Consider the following 14319-nt stretch of genomic DNA (forward strand, 5'->3'; position numbering starts at 1 on the left):
GGTGGCAATGTCACTTCTATAATCCTACACCAGTTCCTTTTGTTTTATTTTTTTCAGGCTTTTGGAAGTAGCAAGGCTATGACACCATTGCTGGTGAAAGTGCTGCTAGAGTTTTCTTTTTCTTTTCTGCCCATGTGCTTTGCAGCAAAAGAAAAAGGGGAAATACATTTTTTTTTACCCACGAATTGAATTATGGGGTAAAACCATACCAAAACCACAACTTGATTATGAGGCACACCATAGTGGGGTACTCAGGATTAATTTTGACTACCAGGGGATCTTTAATGTGCCCTCGATGCATGGGACACGGGCGATTTTTGCATTTCGCCCCCATCGAAACGTGACCACCACGGCCAGAATTGGATCCCGCGACCTCGTGCTTAGCAGCACAACACCATAGCCACTAAGCTATCACAGCGGGTTTTACCCACGAAACCAACAGAAAATGTTGCCAGTGCTGACACTTACATGTTGCTGCAACTTCTAGTTTTGTCATGTCTGCTTGATTAGTATGTACGTGCTAGTACATTTTGTCTCTTTACGTTATATGTTTACCTTTAATGTGGTGCAGCACTGCAGATACGCCTCTGTTTTATGCAGTGAGGATACTGATACAGACCAAACATTGCACTCAGTCACACAGTGTCCTGTGTGACTGTCATGTGTGACTGTACTGTGTGTGTCACACAGGACAGCCACACAGGACAGCCACAGAAGAAAGCTAGAACACAGACCTTTCACTATATGCTGACCCTGCCACTGCTGGATATAGCTGATTGCGAACTGAACAATTTTACACAGCCTCTTTTGGCTTCACTTTCTACAAGTTCTAAGCAACCATGTTCCATTGTTTCTTTCTGTGGCCTCAAACAAGGTACAAAGTTCATATTTTCTGAAATGGCTAGCTGCCGCAAGAAGGCTCCACTTCACCACTATTCAAAGAATCCATTGGCGAGTCACGAGTTGTGTTATGCAAATACATATTTCAGTAACTAATATGGGTACAAAGAAGTTATCGCAAGACTACCTCATCCATTACACGATGCTTGGAACCATTGCACAACACTCCCGTGGCAGAGTTGAAAAAATTCTGTAAAGCATGGTAAGCCAGCGGTAACTAAAACAGCAAAATGTACAAATTAATGCCGAAACAACAAAGCACCTTACTTCTAACCAAGCACATCAACAGATCGGTAATGTGTAGCTACATCATATTCTGCATGCAATGCGCATGTGTGCGATGCTTCAGCAGAATCAGAAATAAACATTAAAAAATCAGCAGAAAATTACTTGGTGTCCTTGACACAGTGGCATGCAATCCATAACGAAGAAAATTAGGAGCCACAATGCGACTATATAACGTTGACACACTCTTGTTGCCATGCCTAATTTTTACAAAGTCTCAGGGCCATGCTACGTCAACATTTACTTTTCAACTCGCGCAATATCGCACTGGATCCCTCCTCCACCATCATGTTTGTCTTCAAGGAGGGACTTCACTTAGCACAGCAGACGGCAGTTATATCACCCTCAGACAAACACGCACACCAGGAACACAGACTACTTGGGGTGTCTACTCTGATAAGGGCGCAGGCATTAGGATAAGCACCCTCCTCCCCCCAAGTGCGTGATAAGCCGGGAATGCCAGTGAAATTCCATCCCCTGCGACTGCAACGCATGGAAGCGTCTCCGCACCTTCATGCCGGGAGGTGGGGAGAGCGACTTTCGGGGTGTGGGCACGGGCGGGTTGGGTGAGGTGAGCATGGGTTCTGGCAGCTGCTGGGTCAGTTCGAGCTCCTGGTCTGCGACGACAGGCGCCGCGTGCCCGTTGGCAGAGGTCAGTGTGCTGCTCTCGGGAAAACCCGAATCGCCTGCGTGGTTGGGGAGCACGGGTCAACTCGCGTCAGTAACTCAAGTTATTGGCGTCCTTGACTTTCGTTTGGGTTATCAGTTGTCTGAACTACTTAACAACTAATCATCTCTTTAACTCCCAACTTTACTTGCAAAAAGAAAGAGTGTACAAAATTACCATTTCCTTTTTATTGCAGTTAATTATTCCAACACTTATACCCAGATTCGAAAAATCTGTTAGATATGCGGTTTACCTCTTATATTCACTCGAAATATAAATAAGAGGCATCTGCTCTGAAAAAGAGACTTTCCCTCAGCACACCTGCAAAGTTCAAGCGCAATTATTCGAACAGATATTGTGAAAGGAACCAGAAGTATCTAAAAATGCGTTAAGTACTGAAACTCAATGGACAGCAAGAATCAAGTCAATGAATGCAGTTCACCTTTGGCAAGCAAAGTAGAAGAAGCTGTTGCAGATGGACGAATACAGCTCATCTTTGGTGGTACCGGTACAAACAGTTAGGACGAGTACGGGTCAGTATTAGTATTTAGAGGGTTTAGATAAGATCCCAGACCAAGCAATATGCCAATATATCAATGAATGGGCACAAAAGCTGGAGCTTTATGCTTCCTTTTGCAGAACACCATTTACCACGGCATATACATGTGTAATGGGCATGAAAACTATGTGATGCAGATCTGTCATTCAGCATATATCACCTATTATATAACACTGTCACTCACAGTTCATTGATTTTTCAACGTGCAATGGCTTTATACAATATTCTCTGAAGCCAGCTACATCCTGATCATCCAGTCCTTTGGAAATGTGATTTCATCATTTGCTTTTGGCCACAGCCATGTTACTTTGCAGATGCTTTGCGCTCAGAAGCAAGCTTTAATTGACCAAAGAGCCAGCTGGAATTGATGGTTCTAAACCATATCCCAAATAAGAGTAAGCCAACCAAAACATTTTCATTTGTCGGATGGAATCAAGTACAACAAACTAATGAGAAGCTCCATTTTAATTTCCCTAGGTAAAGTAATGAACCCCGCAAAGCCCAAAAAGCATTGCACACTAAAGAATATTAAAACAACTTATTCAACTTTATCTCTGGCCATCGGGAGTACATTCGAACCAAAAAGTGAAATTTTATTTGAGTAAGAAAATTCATTAGCATAGCAAATATATAATTAGGAATTGGTTGCCTGAGTTATCTACAACTGAAACTTCACTTCAGCTTGTAAAAAAAACAGTACTAAGAGTTTTGAATTGCCTCCCATGCTTAAATCAACATTCGAATCAGCAAACTCTGCATATTGAAATTGATAAGTTGGCCGTCATAATTTAATTAGGCAAGCAATTAATTAAGCACGCAAACGTCCACTCACCTCTTGAGCCGTGCCGCTGGAGCCTCTGTAGCTGGGGCACGGAGGCCACGTAGACGGGGCTGGCCTCGGAGGCAAGCAGCAGCAGTCCGTTGGAGCCTGCTGGCTGAGACGAGGGCGTGGAAGAACGCTCCTCCGCGTTGAGCTCCTGCGACAGCTTGGTCATGTCGACTGGCCGGATGCGCTGCAGCGCCGACAGACGCTCCAGCCGTTCGCGGGCCTGCTGCTCCACCGCAATGACAAAGGCCTCCTGCACATGGCTGCTGCTCTCCGACAAGTCCAACACTGTGCTCATGCAAATGCACGCAGGGACGGAACGAGGGTGGGGGGAGGGAAAGAGAGAAAGAAGAGGCAGGATTTAGGTTCGGCAGTTGGAACTTGGCACACCGCATCACAGGTTGTGAAAATGTTTCAGAAGCAGTGAATATGTTATTTAGAGTCAAAGAGTTTATTCAGACAACGTACGGTACAGTTGCCTAGGGCGCAGACCAAAAGGCAAGTGGATGCCTGACAAGGAGTCTGCGCCCTTCTTGCTCCCATTCGAGAGCACAAGACATTCAGCGCATAAAATAAACACTAAACGAGATGGAAATACAGAGTGGTTGGTTAACATTGAAACTGGAGTTATTTCGTATCGAACATTTACGTACAATTGAGAAAATACTGTAAGAAACAACAGAAAAAACAAAAGGAGCGGTCATGTCTGCAGTGACAACAGATACGTAGTGATGCTATTTGTGAAAGCTTTGAATGATTTACTTTCCTGGATAATTTAGACATTTAGGCGTTCATTTAGACATACAACCACTTCGCGACAGTTTAAAGGCCAACTGCAACGAAATTTCACTTTCGCTAAATTTGTTATAGATGAGTAGCATATACCTATTTTGGCAAAGCCACAGGACTGGTAGTTGAATAGTTTTTGGGTTAGCAGGCGATGCGTACACTTCGTGGTGTCGCTATGATGCAAGTCCTAGCATGCCACGTCTGAGATTTTAAGTGCGCCGCAGGCAGCTATGGGTGCCGGACAATCGGGCTGTCTCGCGTATCCATGCCTGGAGAAACACAGGAACCAATTGGAGCATGCGCTAGTCTGAGCGTCTCGTGTGGAGATAGGGCTCGACGAGGCAATCCGCAGTGGCTGCCATATCTATGCTTTGCAGCAGCACGGCCTCCGAGATTGCGGAGGTCATTCCAAGGAGCTGCGCGTTACGTCATGCATCAGTTCCAGTGAGTGGTCATGGTGATATGGGTTCCAATTTTAGAATTTAAAGAAAAATGGCTATCTTCGCAAGCTTTTCGTGACGCTCCCACTCATATTTTAAAGTATAATTTTGTGCAGAGGCTCCCCTACAACTAAATTATCTTAAACCAGGTTTTCTTATGCAGTAGAAAATTATATTGCAGTTGGCCTTTGAAGGCACATGACTCACGTTCATCAATAGTTATTAAACAAAGAGAACCAATGAAAAAAAATTAATTTATCTGCATTAGCAAATTACTCTACTACAGTATTGCAAAAGCCTCTCTTGTCATAAGAAGAGACATGGTAGCGAGAAAAGTTGCAAGAATGAGAGACGGGCTCGCTGTGTTGTAATAAATAAATTTTTGCGGTGTCTGCGTTGTTTATCAGTAAAGGTGGACTGCACATTGTATGCTAAAGGAGCCAGAAAAGAGCCTTAGCAAATTTCGAGAAAATTTCAATATGCCACGACGACCCAAGTGCGAGAAAATAATGTTTAATCCATGAAGTCATGTTGACGTACCAACGCTGGGGTTTTGGTGCGAATTTGAAAATATGGAAGTTTCATCTTCATTTTTTTCTTCTTGTAATCAGCCCCTTACCACAAGGCTAACAAATATTGAGTTTTGAAAGAATATTCCAACATTTAAGACTGATTCTATGTCTCTTTACTGCTCCTTTGTAGGCTAGGAACTACACAAGTGGAGGAATCGAGGACATTTAATGATGGAGTACACTTTAGTTGAATGAGTAAAAGTTGTTTGCATCCCGATTCCTGTGCCTCATGACCAACCAGTAGGTGGGCACATTTGTCGCATGTTATGGAAGGATGGTTTAGCTTGAGATGCACTTAATTAGTGACACCTTAAACTAAAGACTACGAATGTATGCGACTCGGGGACATTTTATCGTGAACAGAGATTCAATCAGCCAGCCAAAATGTGCCTGTTTATTGTGATCTCAGCAGCAGTCTTTTCAAGATACACAGGTTTTTGTGTTTCATGACCCACTGGTAGGTAATGTGCCATGTGCTTCAAGTCTTCTCCTGACCCGCAAGTGGACCAGGGCAATCCTAAGTATCCACATACTCTTCAAGCTATATGTGATGGCATTCAGCAAATTATTTTGTCTGTGTTAACTACTCGTGCAGCTGTAGACTCTGCAATACGAGGCAAACTGTCGTTTCCATACAACAGGAGATCAAAACTTTGGTGCACACCAAAGCAAATATTTGAAACACTGCAAAGCTGCATGATTTCATGGCCCAAATATTTTATGAAACAGGCCTGTCACACGTGCATGACTGCATTATTTATTACAATTGAACATAGCATTAATTTGCATTTAAAGACGAGGCTTTTTTGCTTAGACATCATGTTAACAATTCCTGTAAAGACAAATTTATGTACAAGACATCCTCATGTTCAACAGATACCATGAAACATTTTTTAATGAAGATGGGTTCGGTAATGAACCAGTTTAGTTTTGTTATTGACATATTTTAAAGACCACATGGGGTTAGCCTACCAAAATGAAGGTCATGAAGTATTTGGGTGTGTGTTTTTAAGATAAAAGATACTGCACCAAACGTCTGTAATAAATGCCAAGTCCTTAACGCTGGGGAGGTTTCACAATGCTGCATATGAGTGGCTTCTGCAAACTAAATACTCCCGGCCATAAAGAAAATATTATTATGGCACTACACATGTTTAAGACCCAACTTTGGCTTGCATCCTTTAGTTCACAAAACCAATAGCAGCTGCTAACTTTAGACTAGCTATTTCTAAAACACTTTACTGATCGTGAACATCAATGATATTAGTAAAAGATAACATCTAACCTTATGAACGGCAATTCGCAATTAATTTCACTCAGAATTCCTGAGGCCTACAGAATCCACGAACGTGTACAACACTTTACTTTGCATAACATACATGCCGCTTATAGCTTCTTCCTGCACGAGGACAATCCGAGTGTTACCACTGAACGTCTGTGACCCCTTTGTTTGTGTAGCATTGCTACAGGTGTCGCTAGAAAACTACATGTCCAGCTAAATCTGTCAATGAGTATGCTTACTGAATTCTTTCTGTGCTATTCATTGTACTGCCTTGCTATACTCATTTTGATAACTCCGGTTTGGAATCCTAACAAGTTTGTACGGTCCTGCAAGATGGTTTCGTACATCTGTTACCCTCATGCTGCAATAATTTTTACATACCGAAATATTTTGATATGCGAGTTTTGTCCTAAAGTCATGTCTTTTCTGATATAAAAAGAGTACTTTCTGAATTTATACATTTAATAGTGCTTCAAGACTTTCCTCTCAAAAAAAAAAGGGGGGGGGGGATTGGTAAATCAGTGCAGATTCATAGCTAAACTGGGCAGCACGACACAGCAAGGACAAGACATGTGCTGCCCATTTTTCCTTCTTTTGTAGTCCTATTACGTCGCCTCAGAATAGTGATCCCTCTAAACACACAATCTGGCTATTCTTTCGTCTTGTGTTGCGTAACCCAATTTAGTTATGAACCTTTCCATACAGTGACACAGGGCTTTCTTTATTGAAGTAATTACTTCAATGCATTTAATATAGAGTTACAAAAAAGAACAAAGGAAAAGTAGGTTTGCGACCTGCTTGAAGCAGTTGGCACACCATCTGCTGCAGAAGGTGCTACAATTACTATTTCTAATATATAGTTAACTGTTCACCGCCTATGTGCCTGATATATGAGTTTAATATTTGTGTTACATAAACATTAACAAACACAACTGCCACTGCAGATATCGAGCCAATGCAGCCTGAACAGCAAACCATCCGAAAGAAGGTTACTACCTCATATTCCAAGATTCATGAATTTATCGCAAGCTGAGAGGCAATCGAAGGGTTAGTCTTTTATATTTTTTACACGGCTATTGTTATCATGAATAAACAACCTTTCCACTAACATGACGAAATGCTATTATTTAAATATATACTAATCTTTATTAGTCAGTGCTTTAACTGAACCTCTATAGTTGCAATGACATAATTTTTTACATATCATACCGCAACTGGTTCTTTAAACAAACAAATGCCTCCTTGCTATAACCGGTTGGTGACCTATAACTTGACCACGCCTGCAACTAGGCATGCAAGATTTAATACTAGTACCACTAATTTGCATAGAGCTTATCAACATGCTCTGTTACAGTATTCGAGGTTTAGGATATGGTGAAGAAATCTGACATGTTTGTCATCTCCAAACAGTGGAGTTTTTTTTTTAATCGAAACAAATATCTAAAATGTACTGATCAGTGTGACATTTGGTGAAATGCGTCTGCAAATATCAAGCTACACAGTAAAGGTTGAAAGTCATGCAACAGTAGCAAACCCTGCAACGTTTGATGAAAACTTTAGACAAAATTTAGAAAGGTAGAACTTGCTTCGCAGGGCCTCCTACTTTTGGAAAACAAAGATGTGTATTTTTTTATTTCATTTAGTGATGCTTATGTGTCCCAATTTTATTTGTCGGTGCTAAGAAAAAAGTTCATTAAATTTAATTAGCAAGGACTGAACTTGCATTTTTCACCTCTGACATTGTGCAAAGAATCAAAATGGTTTGGTAGAATCCTAGCAACAATGTTACAAGGGCAACATGCCCATATGCTTGACCTCATATTACGAGGTCGAAGTGCCAGGCATGATTAGAAAGATAAGATAATGTGGCTGAGGGCCACTGCCTCTAAACGCAGCGTAAAGGACACCCAAGTTACTGCTCCAGCCCTCACACTTTTGCCGCTGTTTTTGTAACTCTTCGACCACTATCCTGATCCACTGGAATGACAACCAGAAAAACAGAGATAAAGAGTTACGCTTGACAGACTTTGTGACATGGACATTTAAGCTTGACAAATTGTCTCCAGCCTTCATAATCAAAAACAGAATAGACAGAAATACAGAAAAACAAACAGTGCTGCACATTGATAAAACTGCATAGTGAAAAATGTAACAGCAATATAACGGGCATGGACCACAGCGAGCAGTGGACTCCAATGAACTATCATGACTTGTTTTTGAAATGAAGCCACCAAAGCTATGACGCACAGGGCAGTGCCTCCTCTATTAGTCAAAGGACTCAGATCATGGGCACATGTGCAAGATAGTGCCTTAACTGGCAAATGTTTTGTCACACAAAGCCTCTCTTTTACCCTTTTACTATATGCTGAACAAAAATAAACACACAGATTTTGGCACTGCAAATACTATACAATAAGCTTTTGTAGTACCTAATTGTGTGGCATGTGGTCACAAATAAGTTGCAACAAATGCTTTCCTGATTAACTTATTATCTAGATATGAACGCTACCAAATTTACGTGGGTTTGATATTACGTCACACTTGCTGCTGGCTCAATGGACATTTGTCTCCAGCAAAGCCAGCTTTTAGGATGAGGAACCCACCATTTCGCTCACTAAGAACACGACAATTACATACCATGGCCTATGGCCGTGCCCAAAAAACTTTCACAAGAGTGTTTGAATGCACTGAAGTGCACACAAACTTCTCCTGCCTTGCGTACCCGTCATGAAGCAGCCCAGCTTTCGACGGCCCCAACAGGCCAGAGGCAACTGACGACGACAGCACCTGTTGCCTTTGGCTTAGCCGGTTCGGCATTACACAATGCCTGCAGCACTGGATGGCCATCATCGCACAATGTGCGTGTGACCCAGAGTGACAGGTACGCACACAGCTGAATCCAAAGTAGCCATCGACAAAAGAAAAAATTACAACCCCATTATGTCCTGCACAGCATTTTCTTTTTTTTCTACAGCATGTGCCGTTCAAGCTAGACAAAACATATCAAACAAGTCTGAGCTGTTGAGAATAACTTGCGCGGAGCATCATCCTGCCCACCTCTAAGGCCCGAAACCGGGTGAACCGAAAAAGAGCAAAGAAAACTTAATTTTTTCTTACAGGTTTCTGGCTATGAAGTTTCTCTGGCTCAACCTCACAGAAACGATTCGTAACTCGGCAGCACGGTGCTTACCAGCGGCGCTTTCGACGCGATATAAAGTCAATGACAGGAATGTCGAGGCTGCAGGCACCCGAGCGAGCGACAAAATTCGCATATGCGTCCCGACGGGGGTGGATGAGAGGCAGACGACGGCGGTATCGTCGCGCTGCCTTCCTACCCGCGTTCGTTGGGCGACGCGCCGCTGCAGCTTCGGCCGAATCAAAAATACGCCACGGAATGCGCTGATTTGCGATGCGTTCAACCCGAACCGTCGCCGCTCGTTTCGCTTTTTCTTTTCTTTTTTTCGCTCGCTTCTGCGGCGGCGGCGTGGGTCCCATGCATCGGAGACGGCGACGACGAAGTGGGGACGACGAAGTCGAGCCCGCGCGCGCGCGCTGTTGCACGCTTCGACGCCCACAACTGCGCGCGATCCGGCTCACGCCCACTACAAAATACCGGCGTGGCGCAAAGAAGAATAAACAAGGAGGAAAGCGAGGAAGGCAGGAAGGACCCACGGCGAAAGCGGCCGGGCCAGCGGGGACGTGTTTCACGCCCCAGAAGTATGCCGGGCGCCAGAGTAGTATTGGGGTAGGGGTGGGGGAGAACGGCCGCTGGTGGCACCGCTGCGATATTGCGGCGGTCCCCGCACCACACACACACGGGTTGCTCAAAAGCGTGACACAGATCGGCCGGCACGTACAAAAAGAGAAAAGAAATATCAGGGACGCGTCGCGCGACGCCGCGCGCGAAGCGACCGAGGGAGAGAATGCTACTCATCCCATTGTGCCAGCTTTCTTCTGTGCCGCGCGACTCGATCGACCATTTAATGCGCCGAGGACGCGCACACCACTATACGCTGCACGCATGCCAGCGCTGCTGATCGCCGCAATTTGCGCCTCTCTCGCCGACGACGGGTACCGTGTGCGCGTCGTCTCCCCTCTGCCAGCCGCGCGCGTCCAGCGGCATACGTGGCCCCGGACCGAAACGGGCCTTTTGCCCGGAGGCGATGCCCATGCACGCGACGTCCTCGGCTGAGTCGGCCGTCGTGCCGGCGAAAGTTTAGCAAAAAGAACAAAAACAAAAAGAAAGCAGGCCGGCGTGTTTTCGCCCGGACCCCGTCGGCACCGCGATGCTCAAACGGGGGTTCGAGCAACGGCGCTTTCGCAGAAAAAAAGCAATCGCACGCTTGCCGGACGCGCGCAGAGGGCCGCGCCGTCCGCGATCCGGATCTTACCTCTCGCAAACTTGCCCCCAGGAAAGACCTGTCACCTAGGCCTGCGAACGCGGAATGCAACAAGCGGTGTGACGATCGCTGCAGAGGCACTCGCGTTGTTTCACATCCGACGTGCAGCCGCCCTGCACGGACCGACCGCACGGGTCCGCATACCAGAACGCAAGGCCGCCGGCAGGCAGCACGCAAATCCAGGGGCTGGGCACTTGTTGCTCACCGCCGCAACGACCACAACGAAAAGTTGACCGAACGGAGGTTGCTTGCTGCAAGGGATTTCGAACGAAGTGGCGGCGGCGCGGAATCTTCCGCGTGATCCGGGCACAAAATCCTCGGGCGCGAAGAGTTGGTTGTGGGGGGGGGAGAGCTTTCCGTCGCCACGCCGTAGCTTCAGTCAAAACATTCTTCACACCGCACGCATTGTGCCACGACCCGCATTAAACAACAAAAACAACAGTTGCACCACGGAGGGCTACCAAACCCCCTCCTCGGCCACCGCGGCGGCTTCGCCCAGCTTGTGCTGCGCTTCAACGGGGCACACCTAACTTTCGTGCACCTGTCGGCAGGTGTCTCTCAGGTGAGCGGCCTGGTTTTTACCGCTTCTATTTTACTTTCCTGTATTTGCGCATCAAAACTCATCCGCCAAAGTCCGATGAAGGTTAACAAAAAATATTCCGTCACATATGTGCCGAATTAATGGAAGTAGAAGCAACCATTGCGATTAATTGCATTAAACCATCCCGAATATTTCACGTTGGTTTGTGTAATGGCTCGTGGCGCCACCTAGCCAAAGAGGCAGCAACGTGTGGATGGCGTGGATGTCCACCACCACGTAAATGTATGCTCGTCCGCAACAGCTGCATGACAGCCGGAGCTGTACCTGTGCTTGCTATTCACGATTATGCCAGCGAAGTCATCGTGCAAGTGAGACACTTCAAGGAATATATATCTTTGGAAATTAAATGGTACAAATCAGAAAGTGTCGGGGTTTGTTTCATAGAATGGCGGCAGCACTCAGCGTTCATGTAAATGGAACGGTAGTTTGTGTTGTGGCGGTGTTGTTTGCTTTATTTTTTCTTTGGCGCTTAATATATATGTCTTCTTCGCTCGTGAAGCCAATTTATAGGTGCGCACATTAACTTGTATTGCCGCGTTGCTCAACTTCTCATCCCAATCGCTTGCACTTGCCATTGAAACCACCGCTTTACCGTGCACCTCTTTGGACAGCCCTATTTTGGCGCGCTGGTTAACTTCAAAGTACAGCGTAATGTCAGGGCCGATCTAATATCACGACAATAGGTCGTGCACTATATATACAGCCAACGTGACCTCACTGGGCAACATGTTTTTCTATACGTAATGTCAGGGCCGATCTAACACTATATCACGACAGTAGGTCGCGCACTATATATGCCGGCGTTTCTATCAGCCGGCGTTAGCAATGGTGTTGGTCAACGCTGTTTTGCCAAACCACACTGCAGAACAGCGCTGTCAAGAACACGCAGTTTCGGCAACAAAAACGAGCGGCTGCGTTGTATTGGTGTTAACTATTTCAAAGAAAGTAGGTATTAGATGTATCTTGTAGTAGATATCGCATTTCTGTCACGTATATGTCAGCTGGATTACTGATGAGGCGAGACAAATTGCAGAGTGATGTTAGCTCATTAACAAAATTTCGCTGGGCGTCCCAAATGGAATGGAAGCCCAGCAGAAGTGAACAAACGGCCTCAAAACCTGTGAACAAATGCACTCCCAAGTTCCACATTGATGAGAAGTGTTAACTGGAATAGTAATGCATTAATTTCGTCAAGGATATTATTCAGCACGTACGTATCCCTCGAAACTTGTTTTGAGCGTATAGCATTTTTTGCTGGATGGGTGTTGCTTCATAACTGTCCCGCTTTTTACACGAACTCTAAAGTGATTAATTGCTGGTCGGCTAACATCACTGCAATTTGTCTTATTGAAGTAATCAGTTAATGTGACCGAATTGCGTACGCCTCGGGAGACCTGTAATAAATCAGTTAAATTGCTGTTAATGTATATGTCCTGTTTGCATCTTCTCGATTGCGTACTTAGCGGCGCGCGCTACAATGCGTTTTATTTTAGTTTTTCGTGTGTGTGTGTGTGGGGGGGGGGGGGGGGTTGTGACGCAGACCATAAAGATTCAGCGACGTTATTTTAAGCTTAATTTCACACTGCTACTTGGTGTGCGTTATGTGAAATCACAGCTAGACAGTGATGGAGACAGTCGCCTGCTATTAATCGATCGCGTCGCGATTGACAAATGTTACAAATGTTGGGAGACGATCTGCGCCCACGTTACATTTCAGACTGTTCTAAGGGCGCGCATATATTGTCACCCGTAAAGAAAAGGATAATATCAAAACAATAATGATAATTACGGAATTCACTTCAAACAGGCAAAATGCGATAATTCCCTTGGGAATTGCTTTTACCACAGAGACATACGTATTGAAGTGGCTCCATATAGTAAGCACACAATTAATTATGAAAATTAGACGAATTTTTTTTACCAGGAAAGGGCGTGACAATTAATTGCGCAGCTCCCTTTCGGCGTGTTCCCGGGTGAAAGTGGTGGAAATTCGTTACGCTGCAGGAAGGAGTGGGTCAAATTTTTGCGTGTCTGGAACCGGTTATGAACTACTCCGATTACGGGCTTATTGCATCAGTCGTCTGACTCTTCCGATTAGAAAGTTCGTTAATGAGAAGAATTTTCATAACTACTTGTCTAATTACTGCCTCGAACCACTTTAATATGTACATGCTTTCGTGGTACAAGCTATGCCGAGAAAACCACTTAATTGTCGCGTCTTACTCATTTTGAAGGAATTTCGAACGTCTTTTCTGAAGCACTGCGGGCACTGTATACAAATGATAGCAATGATGGAGGACTGCCGCATTATGTGGAACATGTGGAGAGCATGCAAGTAAGTACAACATGCTTTTTTGTGTGAGTTGTGTGACGCGGTATGTGTTCTCTTTCTTCTTTGTTACTTCAATTTTTTTTAAAAATCGCGTGAAGGATATAGTGCACTTCGGCCTATGGGGACGGATTACCTGAACAGAAGGATGTTAACTGCCCCGCAAATCGCAAAGCGCAGGTGGCTGATTAAAAAAAAAAAGAGAATACTCACTAATCAATTCTTCACGCCGAGCATGCAGTGAACTCGTGTCTGCTTATAGAAAGGTCAAGACTCGCCTCACTTTTGAGATATTAAAAATCTGCAAAATACGGAAGCTGGTGCGTTACAGGTAAGGCTACCCCGAACTGTTGAACGTATACGCTTTTGACAAGCTGTTAGCTGTAAGGCCCGCGTATCTTTTGTAGCGCCAGCCCAAGGAGGCCGGAGATCTCGAAATTGGTGCTAGACTTACGATTTCACTACTGCCCCGCTTCATTTTCCCAAATTGCAACACGTGAGCTTAGTGAGTGAGTGAATAAACTTTATTGTAGGTCCGGCGAGGACGCGAACTCGTCGCGCACCCGGCTAGTCCCACGTCGGGACCGGCAGGTCTAGCCCACCGGCCCGGTCGCGGGCACGCCGGACGGCCAGGATTTGCTTTTCTAGAGCGGGGCTACGCAAAAGCGA

At 45.1% G+C, this 14319-nt stretch overlaps 1 protein-coding gene across 4 annotated transcripts in view; it reads right to left on the minus strand.

Annotated features, from left to right (window-relative positions):
• The window catches only part of sdt (MAGUK p55 family member stardust), a 47634-nt gene that overhangs the window by 19127 nt on the left and 14188 nt on the right, over window positions 1–14319 (minus strand). For 2 of the 4 annotated variants that reach the window (XM_075699446.1, XM_075699447.1), the window contains exons 3-4: window positions 3244–3525; window positions 1696–1871 (exon numbers count right to left, since the gene is read on the minus strand). In XM_075699446.1, the coding sequence (XP_075555561.1) occupies window positions 1696–1871; window positions 3244–3525 (458 nt within the window). Of the gene's footprint in view, window positions 1–1695; window positions 1872–3243; window positions 3526–9042; window positions 9065–10711; window positions 11244–14319 lie in introns of those variants that run through there. The other 2 variants (XM_075699449.1, XM_075699448.1) reach the window with 2 other exon arrangements.

The sequence above is a fragment of the Dermacentor variabilis genome, chromosome 7, assembly GCF_050947875.1.
Source record: "Dermacentor variabilis isolate Ectoservices chromosome 7, ASM5094787v1, whole genome shotgun sequence".
In the NCBI taxonomy this organism is placed as follows: Eukaryota; Metazoa; Arthropoda; class Arachnida; order Ixodida; family Ixodidae; genus Dermacentor; species Dermacentor variabilis.